This window comes from Neolamprologus multifasciatus, chromosome 17 (genome assembly GCF_963576455.1).
Source record: "Neolamprologus multifasciatus chromosome 17, fNeoMul1.2, whole genome shotgun sequence".
Lineage (NCBI taxonomy): Eukaryota > Metazoa > Chordata > Actinopteri > Cichliformes > Cichlidae > Neolamprologus > Neolamprologus multifasciatus.
Genome location: NC_140455.1, coordinates 19,035,422 through 19,058,729, shown reverse-complemented (window position 1 = coordinate 19,058,729; position 23,308 = coordinate 19,035,422). Strand labels below are relative to the sequence as shown.

Here is a 23,308-nt window from a genome sequence, read left to right as displayed (position 1 = left end):
ATATATATAATATTACGTATTTAATTTTTAAAAAAAGTTTTTTAACCAAACTTGTCATCACTTTTATTGAGCTCTGACAGCAGAGTGGGTTTTTTTTTTTCACTTTTAAGATAATGTACAGAACAAAAGCTTGTTATTCTGACTTTAAATGAGAACCAACCAGCGACTTAAAACAAACAAACGTTTCCCTTTAAAATTAATGTGCATCAAGTTATCTTTGCAATTTAATAATAGATATAGTTATTATTACTTGCATTCTAATGATGTTTCAGGAAACTCTTGAAAGCAGTTCATCGCAGGAACTGCTTTCTGTTTGACCGACTAGCCAAAAATGACACAGGCTGGATTTGATGGTGACCCTCTTTCTTCTCTTCCAGGCTCCAGGTATGGGATGCCCATCGACATGTGGTCTCTGGGCTGTATCCTTGCCGAGCTGCTCACTGGTTACCCCCTGCTGCCGGGCGAAGATGAAGCTGACCAGCTTGCCTGCATCATCGAACTCCTGGGAATGCCCACTCAGAAGCTCCTTGACGGCTCCAAGAGAGCGAAAAACTTTGTGTCATCAAAAGGCTACCCACGGTACTGCACCGTGACCACGCTACCCGATGGCACCACAGTGCTGAACAGCGGGCGCTCGCGGCGGGGAAAAATGCGCGGCCCCCCGGGCAGTAAGGACTGGAGCACGGCGCTGAAGGGCTGCGATGACGCGCACTTCATCGACTTCCTCAAACAGTGTCTAGAGTGGGACCCGGCACTCAGGATCACGCCCAGTCATGCGCTTCGGCACCCGTGGCTGAGGAGGCGGCTTCCAAAGCCTCCATCAGGAACCACAGCTGGAGAAAAGACCTCATCGTCCAAACGTGGCACGACCACCACTGATGGCGCCATCACCTCCATCTCAAAGCTCACCACCACCTCAACCACCACGTCATCCTCCTCAAAAACCAGGACTAACTTAGCAGCTATCACGGACGCCAACGGAAACATCCAGCCGAGGACAGTGCTGCCCAAACTGGTCAGCTGAGAGTGAATGCACCCCACTCGCTGCAGGGAGGACGGCAAACCAGCCGAATAAAATGGTTTCGTCCAGTTTGACAAACGTTTGGATTTTCAGCGTTGTTGGGGTGCGTTCAGAATAAACACGGCATGGAAATGTGCGGATTGGCTACTCCACTGCACAAAACCCAGTTAGATGAACTTGCTTGCGTTCAGGAATGCCTCAAATCCTCAGTTTTACATTTTGAGCAGTGAGACACGAAGTAACCGCACGTTGTTTGGATCCGACTGCAGCGCCACTCAGACAATCAGAACTCACTATACCGCTCTGTAGCTCCAAACTCACAAACACATCAACAACATGGTGCTGACGGGGGAACAAGGCTGTTTTTAAAGTGTTTTTAGTACAGAATCTTTTTAGCTGGTTTGATTAATCAATTTAACAGCTTGAGTCTTACAAGGTTATATCCACACAGTGTAGGGCCTTATGAAGGAGGTTTATGAGGTTAACTGGCAGTTAAGTTTGATATATCCTTTTAATTCTAAAGGTATAGTTGTGCAGTGATTAGCTTTCTAGTCTTTGTTTTATGTCAGAGTGAAAAAAAAGTTTGTTGGGTTTTAGTTAGGGGTAGATTGGTGGTGTTTGTTAAAAGCCCAGCAGAACCCACTCCCTGCTAGGTAGCTAACTTTGTTAGTTAGCTTTTGTTTTACAGTGTAGCTAGCCTTTTTTACCGTGCTAGCATAGTGCCTGTCAGCTGGCTAACTGCTAGCTGGCACTGGTTGTTGTTGGACAGCTACATGTTTCTTAGCTGTCCCTTTGCTAGCTATTTACCTTTTGACTGGCTAGCAGTTAGCTTAGCAAATTTTAAATCTGTCAGCTAGCTATAGCTGGCTCCACGTTTGCCTTTTTTGGCAGTCTGGCGGCTAGCCTTAGCCTGTTTTTAGCCATAGCTCGTTAGCTCTTCACTGCCCAGCCTTACGAAGCACAGACAGAATGAAAAAGGTTTTTAATATCTACACTTTGTTTTTTGATGGGGATAAAATAATGCCTGAAAAGAAGAATGTTCGAAGTAAACAAAAACCAGTTTTTTCCTTTTGTAATGAATCAAAACTGAGCACTGAGGGCACGAAATGGGGTTTGAGGGATTACCACAGAGGAGCTGGTTTAATAGTAACGTTATAAACCTCACAGCAAAGAGCATGGATTAAAAAAAAATAGATTTAATGTTGTAAACCAAAGGGGACAGTGAAGAATTTTCTTAAATAGCCATTTTAAATAGTATTTAATAATAATTTGTTATTGTATAGAGAAAATAAAAGATGATTGTTGACCGTTACGCGGTAGACGTATCACCTGAGCCCAGAAAAAAAAGTTTATCTAAAATTAACTTGTACACAAATCCTCATGTGCAACAAAATGAGTGTAAGTAACTTTGATTTTCAAAGTACCATAGGTTTACTGAGCTCCTCCATTTGGTTTTTCTCAAAGTATGGCAAGGTTGTTTCAAATCACTTCCTTTAGAGCCATTTGGAGCATGATATGTAGTGAATACCCTTTTAAAAAATGTAACAAAGAATAGTTAAGGAGTGTCTACGTCAGAATGGATCGAGCAATAACGTCTAAAGTGGGGGTTTTTTTGGTTTTTTTGGTTTTTTTAAACTTGCGACAGTCAGTGAGCGATTAAAGGTGAATACCAATGGGACCTAAGCATGGTGAGCCACTGCGTCTGGCCCTGAATGACGCAGTAAAATTACAGATTAATTTAATGATTATTGATTATATAGATCCAAAAAGAACTACATTTGCTGATACACAGGTCAGAGTTAATTATTGAAAAATTTATAATGGGACGGGAGATGATTTTTATTTATTTGCGACACGTTAATATTTATTAATCTAATCGATGTATTACGTGCAGTTTATACTGTATACTTGAATGTGTGTGAGCTGGATGTATGTACTTGTGCGTGTATGCGCGTGCACAGTATAAAGGGTCTTTTTGTTTGTTTGTTTTTTTTTTTTAAAGCTTGTTCCCTCAACCCTGCATACTTTTACACACACACACACGCGCACACACACAGAGCTGTATCTGAACACACTTAGGAAAATGACGACTAGGAGAAAAGCTGGCCCACAGTTGGCCGTGTGCACCATCAGCCTGGTGATGTAATGTAGCACGCAGGAAGTGGACGACGATGCTCAGAGGGAACTGTTGTTTAAAAACAAACAAACAAACAAAAAAACACAGACACTACCTGCTCCACCCATCTCAGGGGAAGCTTTGTCCCCCTTCTGGAGGAGGAAGAGGAGGATAAAGGGGGGGATCCTCTCTGATGTTTTTTTCTGAGGACTTGATTGGTTGAGTTTTTTTTTTTTTTTTTTTAATTCAGTGAGATGAAGTGCAGAGAGTTGTAACTGTGTGCCTTCAGTATCTCATTGCCATGTCTCACCCACCACACACACACACACACACACACACACAAACACACACACACACATTCTTAAAGAGGTGATGTCATAGCATCAATAACAAAAATGAACAACAAAACCTCCCAGGAAGTCCGTCAGTATCTTTTGGTGCCACTCACACCAGCATGGTGAGATTTAATGGCTTAGAGTCTGGATGCTGATCAGTTCCTGGTTTGTTTCAGTAAAGCCCAAAGACACCTTGTGAACCCCTGTGACCTTTGACCTCTAAACCCCAGGTTGTCTCCACTGATCTGATACAATGGTTTTGTGGTCAGTGGAGACTCAAACACGTCTTTAACACAGTTTACAGAGCAAACAATAGTGCAGCAGAAAGCTCAAACAGTGGACACAAACACCAAAACGCCCACATTTGACCCTGTGGAGGTGTTCTTGTGAAAAATCAGTCCGGCTTTCATTTCGATCTAGGAAACCGCTGTTTTGTTCAAATCCCAAGCCCTGGATACATTTTAGAGGTTTTACTCTTGATTCTTAATACTTTTGACTGTAAGCAAGTCAGATTTATAGCTTTCTGAATAGTCACTCTGAGTCCTGACCCAGTATAAATGGCAAACTTCCTGCCATAGGTAAGACCATATGGGGCCTGGAGTTGTGAATAAATCAAAAAACTATGTAGTAATACTAAATTAGTACACGTGCCACCATATTTCAGTACCTGTATCCACCTGTGAATGGTTTCCCTGTTATTGCTACCTGCTGCATTACAGAACATGCCAACTTACCAGCCAAAGTAGCTTTAAGCTAACCTGTACCAACATCCACAGGTGTGTGTGTGTGTGTGTGTGTGATAAGATGATTTTTGGGGTGGGCAGGGGGTGTATAACATGGCTGCACAATGTATAGACACATATCAGCCCACTGTCGCCATCTGTCACTGTGGTACAGACCAGTGACACCTGCTGACAAGAGGGCTAAGCTAACACTAGCCGTTCAACTGCTAGCGCCCAGCCGCTAGCTGCTGCACTGATGTTTGTTTTCTTTGCAGTGATGCTAACACTAGCCTATTGCTAAATAAATGCTAGTAGCACATTTTTACCTGCTAGCGTTGAGCTCTGCACAGACGGTGCTCGTGCAAGCTGTTAGCATTAGCATTAATGTGGTTTTAAAGGGTTTTTGTTTTTGTTTTTTTAATATTCGTACCTCAGATCGCTCAGTTATTATTATGATTATAACCGCTGTCACTAACACCCAGGGCATTTGGTTGACTTTACCAAAGTGCATTCCTTTACAAAGCTAGCTCAGAGCTAGCTGCTCAGATAGACACGCAGGTAGGTAGGCAGGAAGTATGAAAGAACGCAAAGGGGAAGTGGACAGAAAGGCGATCGAGTGAGAAGCAGCCGTTGTCATTGAGATCAAAAGAGCATGAATTGCTTTGTTTTGTTTTTCTAAATATTGTCACTGGCTGCAGGCTCATGATGTTTGATTTAAATAACCTCCGGTAGCAATCAGTTGGGTTTTTTGTTTGATTTTTTTGGGGGGGGGGCAGCAACTATAGCCTGGCTATCTTGCTAGCTCAATGCTACACTAGCCAGTTAATGTACAATCCCATTAGCCATTTAGGTTCTCTTCGGGAGTCTTTGCAGCCAGAGGTTAGCGGCTGATAGCTTGAAGCTGCGCTGTATTTCTGTGATATTTGCCAGCTGGTTTTTATTGTGGATTTTATCTGTAAATAATGTGCAAAGTGTTTGAATAATAGTTGTTTTGTTTTTTTTGGGTGGGGGGAATTAAATGCGCTGATGTGCCACGCCGCAGCCAGTTTTACAACGTACTGTATCTACTGTACAGAACACAGAAGTTGACTTTTCTAGTGAGCCTTTGTTAAATTTTATTGTGGTGCAAGAAAAGGATTATTATTAATAAAACAGTTTTATTGTTCGTCTTTAGAGTTCTGTCTTTTTGTGAGTCGGAGTGTAATGAATGGGATAGATGTGCCTCTTTGTGCCCACTTTTAAATTGCAAACAAAAAGTGGAAAAAAGGCACAAAACATGAGAACACTAAGAGTTATTTAGAAGTTAAACTAAAAGGTAGTACAACCCCACAAGGTGCACAAGCACACTGAGACTTTGTCTGACAACCCCGGTGCCTCTGTAGAGTGGAAACAAAAAACAGCTGAAAGTAATCAAGGAAAATGAGGTGAGAAATGGAAAATAGAAACAAAGCACGTAAGAATCAAATTTGAGTTGCCAATGCAGGAAAAGTCTTGGATTGGCCTCCCTAGAACCTGGACCTCAAAATTACTGAGGTCTTCCTAAAAGATTCCTACATAAAAAAAGGGACTATGTTAAAAGTAAAGCCGAGCGTTTTCATGGTTAGCTAATCGTCAGCATACGTAACGGTACTGTGGCACGACGGGAGGGGAGGATCATCGTGACAGAAAATAGTACAAAAGGCAGAAATGTGCAAAGAAGAGGATTGAATGTCTTTCTAGAAGGCTGGACAACTCAAGACATCTGCCTAAGAGTCCATGTTGTTTTAAAAAATAAATGGTCCTAATAAATCCATTTCAAGCTAGTTAGAATTATACAAACTTTTTATTCCCGTCTGGAAACAGAGAACAATTCAGCTTGGAGTTTGAGTGTTTCTCCTCTTCTTCCATCTCAGGTAGAAATCCATCAGACACTTAATGACTTGCAGGAGTCTGTGGAGGAAGCTGAGAGATTAGAAGGGGGTTGCCTTGACAACACAGTCTCCAAAGTATTAATGAATGCAGAGTTTTCAAGGAGGAGGACGTAACATCACATGCGACAAGGAGCCAGGAACCGGTGAGGCACACTGTCATGGCAACCAGCTCGGCGTTATTAGCGCTGTTTAGATTAGCACCGACAACACAAAGTGTTAGAATACAGAACACACAGGATGTAAAGGTGTCACAGGTGTAAAAAATAGTCTTTATTTACATTTAAATTTACTTATGAGAGCCATGTGAAGGACAGATGCCAAGAAGCAGCAAGTTAAGAGAAGATTTACCCCTCTTCTTCATAATATCAGCCATCAGATCCTCTGTGCTGTGGCCTTGTAGAGACTGAACAGAATTATTTTTAGAGCCTGTAGTTACTGGAGGTCCTTCACACAAAGTAATAGTTTTCATCCAAAATGCACCTGATATTAATAATTAATTGAATTCTCAAGTATACAAATGATCAGACAGCTCAAAAATGACCATTATTGTTGCCTAAAACCAGTACGGTACTTCTCATGGTTTACTCTGTTGGACCAAAATATCTTAATTACCTTCATAAAAACCCGTCAAACCTCCAAATTCACATTAAACAAGAGGATCTATGATAACTAATCAACATTAATTAACCATTTACTGGCTGTTTGTTTGTTTTGTCTGGGAAAAAATGAAACCAACATGCTTCTTCGAGTTCTTTAGTGCCTAAAATAGTAGAACCTTTGGCTGTATTGGTTTATTGCCCAATGAAGATTTTGACTGGATGCCGATCGCAGCGGCCATTTGTAATTTGTATGGAAGAAAATTTACTTTTCAAAGTAAAATGTGATCCTCAGCATTACTTTAAATGTTATTAATTCCAGTTTCACTCCTGCTCAGTGAATAGTTTCTGAGTATTTTCAAATTAGTCGACTAAAGCAATCAAAAGTATTTTCTTCTCTAGCAATAAGTGGTTGCCAGATGGTTGCAGACTGGACTCTTGGAGTCTGTGATTGGGATTTTATTAACTTAACTCCACACGGTTTCATGTCCAAAATAGTGGAAAAAATTATTGATGTGTGGTAAGTAGTCACATGACGACTAATATGCAGCACAGACAGAAACTATGTCTTTGTTAGGCTGTAATTTAACAAAGGGCACAAAATGTCTTGAGTGTGAAATATTTCTTTACACCAAGTAACAGTATGTGTTGGTTTTTGGTTGTTACAGGTTTTCTTGTTAAGAACTTTCTAATCTGAAACAGGCTGCCTGACAGTAGTAGTACAGAGTAGTTGGCAAGTTAATACCGACTGATGGATGCTTGAAGTCTAACAAAAGCTTATACCCAGTGAGCTCTACAAAGGAAATGGCTATGGAGCCAATCCTTTTAACCAGCTGTGCACACAATGTCCACAAACGATCAGAAGAAACACACAATGAAGTTCAAAAACGTCCATTAATAGACAGAGCCTCTTTTCAACTCATCTCCCCAGAGTCATGTTCTCAGTCTTTACAGTTGGCTGTTCCGCAAGTTCCCAAGGAAATCAGAGGTTGGTTTCACCCATTACTCCAATTCCTCATTAGGCGTTTCCTTAGCCAGCCTCCCAATAGGTGCCCACATATGACCCAATTGCTTTATCTCCTCTTCAGCTGTCTTTCTCTGTCTGCTTTGGTCTTTCTAGTCTTTGTTTGCCCACCTCTCTAATGGCATCCTTGTTCATTCTGAGGACGTGGCTGGTTCATCTCCAGGTCTTTCACAGTGCACCCATGTAGACTCTTTAAAAGTTAAGTTTGAGTTCATCACCCCATGCTGTCCCCAGAAAGCATGTTTGTCCCCATAATGATATTAAACACACACACACAGAGGTTGTCACATCTGCGCCCATGCATACACATTTCCTGTTTTCGACACTTCTTCTTTCTCGCCTGTCATTAATAAGATAATTAGTTTGCCATGGTAACGAAGTACAACCATGTGATTGGAGCAGCTGTGCTCTGTTTAAGGCTGCAGGGGGAGATTAGCAGGAAGGACATCGCTGCTAATTATAGCAGCTGTAGCAACAGGCTAACATGCTAATGGCTCAAAGAAGCCCTGCAGGAGCAGCTGCTGCCTGGCTCAAGGGCAGGTGTTCAGAGACGCCATAATGCAACTGGAAGTCAACCAGAAATCAAAATTTTGTGGAAGTTTTGATGCTTGGTTTTCTCTTCATTTACTTTGAAATGGACTCAAATCAAGGTCTACTCTGGATGTTTGAGTGGTTTCCTCATAATTCAAAACTTAACGTGCATTCTGGATAAACTTTAAACAGTTATATCACCACCTGGGAGGGGCTGCTGCTCAAAACAAACTAAAGCATGTGAAAGGTCGACTTTTCGCTGACTGACAGCAGGCTGATAACTTAAATCTCATTTTTCTAATTAACTGAGCACCATTTTCTTTAGTGGTCAGAATAAAAATCCAAAAGACAATTTTGCGTCTTGGGCTTGCATGTTTTTTCCAGGTTATATATACCTTCACCATCTACTGTCATAGGTACACTGTGCTAGTACCAGTTTAGACCACCCCCCTTGCCTTCAGAGCTGCTCTAATTCTTGGTGGAAAAATTCCTCAGAGATGTTTGTCCATGTTGGCATGATAACATCACACTGAACATCTACTATGTTCCAAAGGTGCTCTACTATATTTAGATCTGGTGACTATGAAGGTCAGTATAACAAACTCATTGTCATGTTCAAGAAACCAATTTTGAGCTTTGTGACGTGCATGATTTGAGCATGGAAATTGTACCAGGAAAATACAACACAAACCATTACAATAATACATTTCAATGAATGTCACTACAGTAGATGTCTTTAAAGAAGTTTAAGAAAGTGATTCCTCCACTGTTATCACCTTCAGTGCTATGTGACAGCACAATGTAGAGCAGATACTTAATTGACCTCTGTGGAAATAACGTTTATCTTTTTAATAGTGTTTCATCCTCCCCGTGTACGATCCTGTGGAAGCAGGATTTTCCAGTTAAAAGGAAAAAAAGAGGTTCAATTAACATTTGTGAGAGAGCTGCCGTTAGCGGTGAACCGCAGATGGGTACCTACCTTGAAGGAGTCGGAGTGTTTCTTTGAACTTTTTGAGCTATTCTGGTGAGTTAGCCTAGCTCACTTAGCGCCGCTATTGCAGTTCAATGCACTAAAAAAAATAACTAACCAGTCAGAATAGTAGTAAATGTTGTTTAATGATGTTTAAGATGTGTTTTCATAGTATTGCGATGATGTGACAGTTTTGTTTATTATGAGTGTTTAGTGTTTTTTCCTTTCTTGGGCCTGCTAGTTCAGCCGCGGCCAGCTAAGTGGTTATGCGCAGTTCACGTGCAATAGCTGTGCTGTAGCTGTAACTGCGTGTGATGCAGAGTAATGCCAATGTATTTACTTTTTATGTGCCACAAGATGCAAATTTATTTTAATTTTTAAAAAGAACCAAGGACATTAGGAATGTGGACACTTAAGGAATGTGGACATCTAATGTTCTGCACATTTCTGTGCAGACTGTTTTTTTTTTTTGTTGTTGTTGAGGGACAATTCCATGTGTGCTGTGTAAGGAGCTGCCATCGCAGATCTAGGCACCATTACTGCTGTGGAGGTCTTCTGTGGATCGGGACGCGGACACGTGATACCTGCCGTACCTGGAGGGCGGTAGGGAAAAAACAAAAGGAAGTCCACCTGAGAGATACCTTATCATTTTCTTTTGCTACTTTTTTTTTCTTCGCCTGGGACTCAGGTTGTTTTTTGTTCTCAAACCCAAATAAACTGGTAACTAAATGAAACTGATATCATAAAAACTGATGGTTGACAACCAGTAAAAGTCTAGTGGTACCACATTTTCCTTTCTTTTCCTTTTCTTTGGGGGTGTTGAAATATTGTATTTTCTTTCTTGTCTTACATCTATTTTGATTGTTTCGATCATTTTTGTGATGCATTTGAGATGGTTACTGCATTTGAAGGTATCCCTACATTGAGAATGAGCAAATGGAACTGATCCAAAGAATATAAAGCAAACTTTATAACAAACCTGGGGTCGTGCGTGTTATGTGGGTTGGAAGTCTTATTTGCTCTTACAGAGTCTGCTACTGCCAATCTCCTTCCCAAACCTAGTAGATCATTGAACACAAATCTGAGGAAACCTGTGATGACTCTAAACTAGAAGGCCCTAGGTCTGAGATTTCTGATACGAGCCCTAGATTCAAATATTGTAGACATGGCACTTGGGCCAGCAGTATAGATCATCTCTTTATAGATAGAGGGACACACATCCAGTTACACTCAGCTGGTACTAAAACGCCCAAAGTGCACTGAGAAAATATTGTCCACACCATTACACCAATAGCAGTCTGAACTCTTGATACCAGGCAGGATGGATCTATGCTTTGATGCTGTTTACACCTAATTCTGACAATATTATGTCACAACAGAAATCAAGACTCATCAGACCTGGCAACTTTTTCCAATCTTCTGTTGCCCTGTTTTGGTGAGTCTGTGTAAATTCTAGGCTCAGTTTCCTGTTCTTATTTGACAGGCGTGGCAGCTTACTGAGGTGCCACCGAGTCCTTTGATGCACTATCAAACAAAAGTGTTTGTTCGTGGGATTTGGTATCACAACGCCAACGCCAGTCAACACCTTTTACAAATACCGGTGACGTCACTGACTTTGAAAAACTACAACATGTGATTCCCAAACATTGAATAATGGAGAATTACTCTCATTTTTACCTTTTTCACCACATGGTTACTGCAAGATAAGTACTTAAATTAATAACTGATTGTCCAAATCTTTGCAGGTGCTTTTGATCATGTGAGTCATTGACTGACTCATGGATTCAGTTCCAATAGACGTCTCAGGTCTAAACTGTTCATCGGCACATTGAAAACTTGGGAACGTTTATTAATGACTCACCAGGAGTCACATTTTTTCACACCCTGACAACCTCAAAATTATGTTATAAAATATTAGTGATTGTTAATTAAAGGTTCTCAGGTGTGACAGGTGAGTTAAGAGGAGCTCGGTCTCACCCTGAGTGACGAGTCTCTCTTTGCAGGAGGCGACAGGTGCTTGAGAGGATCAGGATGAGAAGGAGGGAAGTGACTCACCCTCTCAGCCATCGGATTAATCTCCAAAATAAACGTGGCATTGTTTGCCTGGACCCGCCCAGTCCGCCAGATCAGCCAATCAGACTTGGTGGTAGTCGGAAAAGCAAAGTGAGAGGTACAGGTGAGTCAGCATGTACGTGTTTGTGCATTACACAGTGCAGCTGGCATGCATAAGAAACAGAAGACAGCAGTGACGTCACAGCATTAAAAACACTACTGAAGCGAATGGGAAAAACACAGACTGTACAGTTCCATAAATAATGACTAAGCTCTGTTTTACTTCATTTATGGTGAAATATGTGATATTTTAAAGTTGACTCAAAATGCTAAGAAATGACCTAAATGGAGTTATGTTTGTCCATTTTAATTTTTCATTCTAACCCTCTCTTATTGCTCATAATTTTGGACTTTGTTCTGTTTATTGCTCAATCAATTCTTATCTAAACATCACTGGACTGCATACCACACTGTTCCGTGTTTACAGCCTTATGTCTGGATTAACGGGCAGCTTGCAAGACACATGGAACTTTACACATGTTGATTATCTTCCATGTGAGACAGACGAGGCTGAAACCTCCGTCACAGTTTCCCCGAGTGGCTGCTGAGTCAGTGAACGTCTCTGAGCTGGCGAGCAGGGATGTGGCGATGGAGGTCAATCTGGACTCTGTTGTTTTTGTTTCAAGCCTGACAAGCCAGACGTGGCTGCGGCAGGAACCAAATAAAGAAGAGTGTCTGTGCGTCTGTGTAAAACTGGATGTGGCTCCGGACTCTGCAGGAGGTCATGAAGGCCACACAGACACACACACAGGTAATCTGATAGGCTGTGACTTGCTGAAAAGGATTATGGGTCTAAATTAATATCACCTACTGTACAAATGTTCACCCAAACAGACGGCATACTCAACAATGCAGCAGCTGTTCGTGCATGACGTTCATGGCTTGCTGTAAATTCTTTTGTTGTCTCTGTTTCCACCTCTTTTCAACTGCTTCAGCTTTTAGGCCTTTAGTTTTGGGTTTCAATCCAGCTGTTTTCAGATACTTTGCATGAAATTATCCAAACAGCTTTTGGCTGCGGTGAAACTGTCTGAGCGTTAAGAAAGTGCGATGGGAACAGATGTGGCAGATAATGACGTCTACTGAAACTTATGCTGCTGCTCCGGAAAAACGAGAAGCAAAATTAAAAACATCAAATTTCTCTGTGGAGCGATGAAGAAACTACCCCACATGCCATTCCTGCATTATGTTTCTGCCCAGACGAGAGACAAAGAATCTCATTGCTGATGTTTATCAGAAAGATTACATAAAAACTACTGGGCACAAGTTTCACACATGTAGGAGAGGAGGAGCTTTATTTAAAATGACAAAAAATGGCACTGACCTTTGTATAAGTTGTACTTTTTAAGCTATATGGAGCTGCTGACACATAGGGACGGGTATCAAAAACCGGCTCTTGTTGAGAACCAGTTCCCACTGTTTCAATTCCTTGGAATTGTTTGCCATTCTTGCAAACGATTCCCTTATCGATTCCAGTCACCCCGAATGACGTCACCACGTTGCGGAGCGTCATTTATCTGGCAGGAAACACGGTGCCTCAAAACTTTGGTTATACTTTACGAGAACGGATGACAACAGGGCAACTTGCAATACTTGCTAAGTAGATATTTCATTTAAGGGAGGAAACACTATGAATATGCAAAAGCATTTGCTCACAAAACATGCGATGACCTTAAATGAATGTCGTGTTTTTAATTCGCTCCGGACTCGTGAATCTCAACCCAGCAGCAGCTGTAATGTTTGCACGTCCTCTCCCGTTAATGCGGCAGGTAAATAATCAACTAACAGTTATGTTAGCGCAATCTGCCTCATTACAAAACCTGCCATTACTGTGCGCTGCATTTAGGTGACCATGATGAGAGAGACAGTCTGGCTGGCTCAGATGCTGGCAGTACTCGCTGCAGTCTACTGGTAGCGTCTCCTTTCAGGCCAGGATAGACGAATGTCACCGAGCAGTGACTAAGTTTGTGGTCAAAGGCTTGCACCCATTTACCACAGCAGATGCCCCCGTTTTTCAGTAAGTGAATGTGTTTAATTGTAGGCAGGACATTACTGGATATTCATGTGTAAATTCTACAGAATAATTTATGTTATACTTTGTTATTGCTACAGACGAATATTTATTTTATTGTTTTACATTTACAATTTTTTTCCTGGGGACCCTGTGACACCCCATTGAAGAGCCATAGGCTGTGGATCTCTTAAGATCTCACTGCTGGGTTTATAAGGCCATGTTACTCCTAAATTTCTATCTTGTTCAAAGAGAAAATATAAAACAAAGTTCTAAGCTAATCGACCTTAGTGTTCTCCTTTTTAAAAAAAGAATCGATAAAGAATCGAATCGTTAAACAGAATCGAAAATGGAATCGGAATCGTGAAAATCTTATCAATACCCATTCCTACTGACACATGAAGCTCCCAGCACTCAGTTTTTGTGCTGATGTTAATGCCAGACAACGCTGGCAGCTTTATTGCACTGCACACCTCAGCATAGCATCCTGTTACAGCACCAAGCTATTTAGAACAAGCTGGAAGACAAGGAAGACAGCATGGCTTAATGTTCTTCTTACACATCTGTGGCAAAGATCGGGAGGCATGGCCCAACACTTTTGTCCATATAGTGCATGTGTGTCTTATTCTAATGTCCTCTTCTTCTTCTACAGTCAGTTTGATGTTACCCAGTTGGAGAATTAGTTCCGCCAAGCCTTTTATCTCATTAATCATAGTTTGTATAACTGTATTGATTTTTCTTTTTTCATAGCTTATTTATTATTATATTTTGTCTGTCCCGTTTGTCCCATCATTTTTATAAAGGCGACCCTTCCCATGAGTGATGTGGGTAGAGATTTCCATCAAGCCAAATCGCCTTCTACTTTCTTTAGAAGTGGGATGTGGTTTAATTTAGTTAAATCTGCAAGCTTAGGAGAGACATTAATACCTAAATATTTAGTATTTTAAGATTGCAGTGGGGTAGAAGAAGAATTATGGAAGGAGCAATTAATTGGAAGAACTGTAGAATTTGACCGGTTAACTGAATAATCTGAAACTCTTGAAAAAGAGTTTATTAGCGTAATTACTTCAGAAACGTGGGTTTGTGAGTTTTGGAGAAAAAGCAACACATCATCCGCATAGAGACTGATTTTATGTTCTACGTTCTTGAATCTTATGGCCTTAATTGCTATAGCCTGTCTAATTGCTGCTGCTAGTGGTTCGATAAAAATAGCAAACATTTTTAGATAAAAATTTCAAGTTAACTGTTCCAGCTAACGCTTTTTCTGCATCTAGAGATAATATTGTGGTTTCAATGTTTTCACTGCATGAGTAGTCTATTAAATTAAGTAATCTACGTGTATTTGTTGATGAGTGCCCGCCTTTTATGAAACTGGTTTGGTCAGGATGAATTAAAAGGGGGGTTATCGTCTCTAATCTCTTGAGAGAGCTTTACAGATTATTTTGAGGTCTACATTTATAAGGGATATTGAACGATAGCTTGAGGAAAATACAGTGAAAAATTCTTGTGCGCCTCTGGACTTCAGTGCAGCTGTTAGTTTCAGATCACTCTGCATGGGTCCTAAAGTAAAGTAAAATTTTATTTATATAGCACCTTTCAAGATAAAATCATAAAGTGCTTCACAGAAGCTAGAAAATAAAACAACATCAACCAAAGGCAAGTTTAAAAAGATGGGTTTTTAACTTTCTTTTAAAAGAACTGACAGAGTCTACAGATCTCAAACTCAATGGAAGAGAGTTCCAGAGTCTGGGAGCCACAGAAACCAAGGCTCTGTCACCTTTTGTTTTCAATCTAGTGTGATGGACAACCAGCAAGCTCTGGTCAAAAGACCTCAGGGACCTGCTGGCAATATAAGGATGAAGAAGATCACTGATGTAAATTGGAGTTAGTCTGTGCAGAGCCCTGCAGGTCAGAATTATAATCTTAAAATGGATGCTGAATTTAATGGGAAGCCAATGCAGCTGGATCAGCAGGGGAGTGACATGGGAGTACCTGGAAGCCTTGGTCTAAAACCTTGCAGCAGCATTTTGAACACCCTGCAGACGTTCCAAGGAGGCCTTACTTAGACAGGTAAACAACGAGTTACAATACTGTAAACGAGATGAAACAAAAGCATGTATAATCATTTCAAGTTTGGAACATGACACAATAGGACTCAGCTTAGCAATGATTCTTACGTGGTAGAAACAGGAGCGGACCAGAGATTTAACATGAATATCCAAGGAGAGAGCGAGTCAAAGGTAACACCAAGATTCCTAATAGAAGATTTAACAAAAGAACCGAGTGGGCCTACATTTTTTACTACCAAAGGTACAAATTTATCAGGAGCAAAGACTAGGACTTCAGTTTTCTCAGCATTAAGTTGAAGACAATTATCAGCCATCCAACCTCTGATAGAATCTAAGCATCTCTGCAAGATTTGAAGTTTAGAAACATCATGTGGCCTAAAGGAGATATATAGCTGAATATCATCTGCATAGCAATGATACGAAATGTCTTTAACAGTGCTAAGAATCTCCTGAAGAGGGAGTAAATACAACAAAAACAATATGGGTCTCAAGACAGAACCTTGTGCCACACCATAGGCAAGAGAAGTGAGAGAGGACATGGAGGTAGCCACAGAGAAGGATCGTTCACACAAATAGGATTTAAACCACTCCAAAGCCGACAGTATCAAAGGCTGGGGTCAGTTCCAACTACAGTAAAACAGTGCACTCGCCAGCATAATAATTCATCAATATATCACTGGACACTCTAAGAATTGCATTTTCTGTGGAATGAGCTCTATGAAACCCAGATTGGAAATGATCAAGAATGTTCATCAAAAACCACTGTGAGTTGCTTGGCCACAACCTTCTCTAAAATCTTGGCAATAAATGGTAATTTTGAGATAGGTCTATAGTTGATAAGCAGAGGAGCATCAAGTTTGGTTGTTTGTTTTTACCAGTGGGTGAATAACAGCGCTTTTACAAAAAACAGGGACCTGACCAGAAAGCAGAGAGGCATTGTAAGCACACTAGGACCAGTGGACTGAAAGACCTTTTTAAACAAAGGTCCAAATAAAACATCAAGAGGGCAGGAGGACGATTTAATTGAATCAACTAATTTGACCACCTCAGGTAAGGACACTAATAAAAAACCTTTCTAAAGTAACAGGCCTAAAAGAATTTGGAGCAGACAAGAGGTACACAGAAGGAGAGATATTGTTCCCCACCTTGCTAACTTTTCCAACAAAGAATGAAAGAAAGTTTTCACAGTCATCATTCGATGAAATTGGGACAGCAGGTGGAGCAGGAGCAACAATATCACTAATGGCATCAAAAAGTACCTTGGGGTTACCTCAGCTCTTTGAGACTAAGTCAGAGAAATAGGCAGCCCTTACATATCGAACTGAAGTGTTAAGAGAAGCTAAAAGGTCTTTTAAATGAAGAAGATGAACCTGTAACTGAGTTTTTCTCCACAAATTCTCCACTTTACCACATGCACGCTTTAAGCAGCAAATGCTTTCGTTTATCCAGGGGAATGATTTTAAGACAGGAGCTAATCTGGATTTAACAGGACAAATATTATCTAAAATGAAGAGACAATGACTATTAAAAAGATCAACATCATCAGAGACAGGCAAGACTAAATTAAAAACATCAGAAAAGGAGAGAGGGATGTGCGGGGCCAGACACATGCTGTGCAAAATGAAAAGAGTCTATGATGCTAAAAAAAAAAAAAAAACCTCTGGCAAAGAGGTCCGAGTCATCATCAATGTGTATGTTAGAATCCCCAATTACAACCAGTCTGGACAGCTTCAGGGTGGAAGATAAAAAGCCACTGAACTCCTTTAAGAACTGACCATTTGTTCCAGGTGGACGATACACTACAGGCTACAGCACAGTAACACAGATCTTTATTTCCAATTTTAACCAGCTGTAGTTCAAACGATGAAAAATTCTTGACCATTAATGAGCGACAATAGATCTGACTTCGATACACCACAGCAAGACCCCCTTCTCGACCAGACGTCCGAGGCTGGCTAGTGAAGGAGTACCCGCCCAAGCAAAGTTTGATGAGGGATGATGTCATGCCTGCACAGATCAGATCATTTCCTCTGAATGTTCTCAGACTCTACAGAAGAAGTCAACTTTGAAGGGCTCATCCTAGGAATGAATTCTTGAAGCACACCAGCCATTCTCCTGGTCTCACTTCTCTCAGACTTGGAAGCTGGAATCTTCAGATAAAATCTAGGAAAACATCTCATTTCTATCTGGATTCCCAGCTCTCATCAGCACCAATGATCCTTTAAGTGAAATACAGCTCTGTTTCTAAACAAGAGGTAATGTTTGTTTTCTGCAGAGGTTTGTGGTGTTGTGAAATCACAGTAAGCAGAGTGCGAGTATTGGAGAACTGAAGAAAGAAGCTCAAAATGACTGAGAAAATCACCCTGAACCAGAGATTGGAAAACTGGAAACCAGGTTTTTAAACTTCATGAATTCCTTCTTGGATTTTTCTGATCAGACCTTTCACTTAAACTAGGCGAGGTTCAGACTGGAACATGTCAACATCTAGTGGATGTGCACAGTGACCTGGACATCAGCACACAGTCCACGGACTACCAGAAACATGCTTTCCTGCACACATAAGATTAAAGGGAAGGACAGGGTAGAGTTTAAGTTTAAGAAAAGTAAGCCGATCCTCGGGCATGACCTGCTTTATGCACTTTTGAAATGTATTTTATTAACTGGATGTCATTTTGTATTTAATAATCTTCAACCTAACAACACTGTTTCACCTTTCAGACCATTTCCTGTTTCTGAGCAGAACAATGATGACCTCTAACAGGATGTTTTCTCTCCTTAAATCAGCCTTGAGTTCAGGTTCTGCCTCCATCTTGTATTTTAGGCGTCTTTACATTCTGCTTTGGGACAAACAGCTGGTGTGAGCTTCATCCTGACTGATCCTGAATGCAGACGCTCTGCAGGCAGAAATATGAGTAGATGTCAGAAAGATGACTCTGCAGCCCCCCCACCCCGACCCCTCCAGCTCTCCCAGCATGATCTGGGCTGATAAATGAGCAGGTGGGGAAGGTGGGGGTCTCTGACCCACAGACCTACATTATGAAGACAAAAGGGAGAGAAAAGTAGAGTTAGCTGATTCAAGTCAGATGAGGATTGGTAACGGCTCTTACACTTGAACAGACGCCAGTGCTGTGACCACTGTCCTGCCATTTCCATGGTAACTGACCATTCATACTACTGTAAAACCCTCTTATTTCCAGTGTAACCATGATAACTGAATCTAATCTGAATCTGTTGAATCCCATTACCCCAAAATGTAATTCATGCAGAACAAACCCTAACCTTCAGCCATGATAGGTGCTTGCTCACCTCTTTCTGCAGCGCCCCCTGATGTGTGCATCCGGCGTGGCTCATGTGAGACAAGTAGTTCAATAGAGGTGAAGGTTTGCACTGCACAGAGTTGAATAGTTTGGATGGATCTTGTTCCCAAGGCTGGAAAGGTGAAGTAAAAGTGTGGCATTGGGTTTCAGCACCAGCAGTAATTCAGATGAAGAAAGAGCTGCAAGAAAAGCTTTCAGTTTGACAGCTGACCTGCACACCAGCCCTCACCTGTGGCTCAGCTGCAGTTACAAGCTCTGGGTGATCACTGAAAGAATGAGGTTTGAGCTCAGAGTTAAGGAATAGCATAAAAGAAAATATCTTTAGTATGACTGTAACATTCAACATGCAAAGTGAAATTAAGTACATTCTCACAAAAGTCATTAAAAAAAAACATTAAAAAAAAAAGAAGCATTCCATTCTCTCAGTTTGCACTGAGCTGCTTCTTTTAGTGGTCTTTAAATGAATCACTGGGGCTCTCCTCAGCTCTTTCCGGGATAGTGGCACGGTTGCCCCTCCGTTGGTCTTCCTTGGTCTCTTGTGCTTTGGGGGACTCTGGATGTCTGGAGCCTGGATCTCCTCCATACCTGCTTCATGCCCTGGAGGACGGGGCTGTGGCTCCCCACACCCTCTAGCAGATCATTACATGAAGGAACCTTTTAAATACAAGCGCGCTCACGCTCACAGATGTACACACGGGTGCTCACACACACCAACTACACCCTTTTTGGCTCCTACCTCAAAGCACACTGTGCACTGTCGATCTTACGTGCTGCACAATAATATTCAATATTTAGTATTTACTGTTATATTCACATAGATCATCGCGATGATGTTGTTTATTATATTGCTCTCTTTTTATTTTTGGTTGTTTTCTCTTTTTTGTTTCTCAACAGGTGATCCAGGTGATTGATATATGTATTTTTTGTCTGTTTGTTTTGTTGGTTTTTGTTTTTTGCCCTTTATCACCGTTCCTCTTCCCCACTGTTTTTCTTTCCCTCTTTCTTTCTCCCTTTACTTTCCCCCAGTCAAGTCTGTCCCGTGTTTAGCAAAGTGAAAATAAAATAAAATAAACAATAAAAGCAAAGGTGAATCAAATAGACCAATACAGCAAGGCTGGGATGGTCCATTTGGTAAAGTAAATCCGTTGGGCATCTTTCTTTGCCTTTAGACAATAATTCTGATGGCAAAAGAACCAAACGGGACAGGAAAAAATAAATAAATAAATGAATCACTGCCTCCATCACCTATCCCAGCATCCACCTCTGTCACACCAACCCTGTGCATGTCCTTCACTACATCCATGAACCTCCTCTGTGCTCTTCGTCTTTCTTCCTCTAAAACCATTTTAATGCCATTAAATTGATACCATAACCTCTTTATATGTATTCTATACCAAAGCTAACCAATTCAACCCCCAACATGACTCCGTAAACGTTTCTTAACCCATTATTCCCAGCCTTTATCTGAGTTTAAACCCTTGATGTGATGATATGATACAGCGCAGCCCTTCCTGCAATCTGTAAACACATTTTAACCCCATTATATTTCTTCCGTATAGCTATTTACACCCATTCTGAACCAAAACTGACCCCAGAACTCTCTTTTACTTAGAGGGGCTGGAAACTGTGGAACAGGAACGAGTCACCAATGGAACCTGTTGGTGGTTCCTCATTCTATACTGGAACTACCATTACATTTGAGATCTGTGAAAACATTTTAAGAGCAGCTCAAGACTTATTTGTATGTGCTTGCTTACTAAATACAAAAGTTAAACTAAAAAGCCCTTAAAGGTTGGATATCTTTTAACCTTTGTCCCAATCTAAACCAATTCCAAACCCATTGCAATCTGAATGCATTGTAATATTAGAAGCAGCCATGCTTTTCTGCAGCACAAAACTATGCTGTCTACTTTCTGTCTCAGTGTTTCAGCGCAGACACAAAACTATTCAACTCGGTATTGGCTCTGACATTCCGAGTGACCAGTGGAGTTTGTGCGTTCTGGTCTCAGTCAAATATTTTACCTTCCCTCGAGGGTTTAAACCCCTAAATATAAAACCAGCCATGGAAACTGTCTCTGTACCTGCCTCTGTCCCCGTCTGTCTGTATAATTGAATATAGACTTCAGCAGGCACACACTGATCTGCTCAGAGGGTCTCTGAGTTCAGGACAAATGGAAAACCGTGTGTGTGTGTGTGTGCGTGCGCACGTGTATACAGGGTGTCAGATTTGTCGGGCCAGAGGTCAGTTTATTTCCAGCATTGCTCTTCATCAGGCAGCTTTCTCTCACACACACGCAGATCAGTTTGTCATTCACGGCTCTACTAAAAATTATACTGAATGAGCTTCGATTAACAATAATAACAACCAGCCTCTCCTGGTTTAAAAGAATTAAAGCAGTCGACATTTGTGTCTTCTGTCACTTTGTGCAGTCTTATGAATAAGTGCATGTGCTAATCATCACAAGGAGTTTATTTTAACTCAAACCACCATGTTTTGGTATCGCTTAGACATAACCAAACTGAAACTCTAGCAGTTAAAAAATGACCCCAGTCTCCAGGGTGGGTCTGACTTTGGTCACACCTTTGCACTCAGGTGTGTTTTTTATTGACAGTCAGTCTTTTGTTGTTTGAATAACGTGGTGAATAATAACACACAGAGATTAGATGAAAGCTGCCCAGCATGTGCAGAATGAATGTCATGTTCTGCAGGAATCACAGCTGGTGGAACCTTAAACTCCTCGTCAGAGGAAGCTTTAAAGCGGGATGTTTAATGTGGAAATTGAAGAGCAGCTCTACAGTCTAACCATCATTTGTCTCCTAGTGATTCTGTTTAAATGCAGTTTACATTTGGACAAATCTGCAGCACTGATGATGCTGATGGAAACTGTTTTGGAGCTTGGAGGAAAGACGTTTAAAGTATGATCAAGTGTCAGACGAGATAAGGACCCAAATGCTAGACTGGAGAAGCAGAGAGTGAAGCGCAGCTTTATTGCTATAAAGTTCAAAAATACACAAGAAAACAGGGCCAGGAAAACTAAAAACCAGGAACCAGAAAACACGGAGCAATGTGGGACGACATTGCTCTGCAGCAAAGGGGAGACTCAGACAATAAATAGCCAACAGAAGGTAGGTAGCGTAGGGGAAAACAGGCGGGAATCACAAGTTAGGAATAATGAGTCAAGAGAAGTTAAACAATTAAAAGCACAGGTGACCAAAACTAGGAAGTGACTCACAAAAGAACACGGAACTGGCCGGGATAAACAGAAACTCCAGGAATTCAAATAAACAATCATTAAAACTACGAACAGACTATAGCTTAAAGGCAGGCAGCCTCTGAGTTTGTCAGCTTGGAAACACACAACGATTTGTTTGCACACGTGATTTGTGCAAGTTTTTATTTTTATTTTAAAGAGCTGTAAAATGCATTAGCTTATTGTTTGTAAATAAAATCATCTAAAAGAGCATGAAGTCCCCGAGGTAGATGTTTTAGCTGTGAAGTGTGCTGAGGACATTTCTGGAGATTAAAGTCATCTTTTGGAGTTATGGCTTCATGTTGTGATGTGAGGAGAACTCTGCTGCCATCGACTGGTTTAAATGCATTCCTGCAGCCAGTTTCTTTCTGCTTCTTTTCAGCGAAGTTGCTGTTGAACTGTAAAACACCTTCTGTCCGGTTTGCTTTGTGTAATTTGAATCTAGATATTTCATGGAAACAAGCTCCCTCTGAAGGGCGGCAGGACGCAGCTTCAGAGAAAGTAGAGCCACTGCTGCTCCACAGTGGAGGTGTTCCTACCAAGAGGGGGGGCGCTGTTTCCCCGAAGGAGCTGGAGAAGATGGATTAATAATTTCATCCATCCATCTTCTTCCGCTTTATCCGGGGCAGGGTCGCAGGGAAAGCAGCCTAAGCAGAGAAGCCCAGACCTCCCTCTCCCCAGCCACCTCCTCTAGCTTATCCGGGGGAACACCAAGGCGTTCCCAGGCCAGCGGCTGCAGCACCAATCCGTCTGCCTTCTCCCATCACTTGCGAACAAGACCCCAAGATACTTGAACTCCTCCACTTGGGGCAGGAACTCATCCCCGACCCGGAGTGGGCACTCCACCCTTTTCCGGCTGAGAACCATGGCCTCAGATACGGAGGTGCTAATCCTCATTCCCGCTGCTTTACACTCGGCTGCAAACCGTTCCAGTGCGAGCTGGAGGCCATCACCCGATGAAGCCAACAGAACCACATCATCCACGAAAAGCAGAGATGAGATTCTGAGGCCACCTAAGTGAAAGCCCTCCGCCACTTAGCTGCGCCTAGAAATCCTGTCCATAAAAATTAATTGATAAATTAATTCATCACAAATTTGTGAGTGACCTACACCACTGAACCAAAATATGTTTCATATCTGTATGAGGGACTCAAATGAATATTTTCGGACCTGTATTTTGCACAGATAAACCACTGAGGTGTTCACAAACACATTCAGACCTCGAAACCCAAACCTTGATGCATCTTTGAGAAACTGCTACATACTTACATACTTCCCATCAAAACTTATTCAAGTACAGCAACATCTGGCAAACAAGTACTCTTC

The 23,308-nt window shown here is 41.4% G+C and overlaps 1 protein-coding gene across 4 annotated transcripts in view; it reads left to right on the top strand.

Moving 5' to 3' along the window:
• The window catches only part of dyrk2 (dual-specificity tyrosine-(Y)-phosphorylation regulated kinase 2), a 39,432-nt gene extending 19,471 nt beyond the window's left edge, over positions 1 to 19,961 (top strand). For 2 of the 4 annotated variants that reach the window (XM_085137199.1, XM_085137200.1), the window contains exon 7: positions 378 to 18,844. In XM_085137199.1, coding sequence (XP_084993325.1) covers positions 378 to 1,024 — 647 coding nt within the window. In that variant the 3' untranslated portion in view covers positions 1,025 to 18,844. Of the gene's footprint in view, positions 1 to 377; positions 18,845 to 19,625 lie in introns of those variants that run through there. The other 2 variants (XR_014870080.1, XR_014870079.1) reach the window with 2 other exon arrangements.
• The last annotated feature ends 3,347 nt before the right edge of the window (positions 19,962 to 23,308 follow it).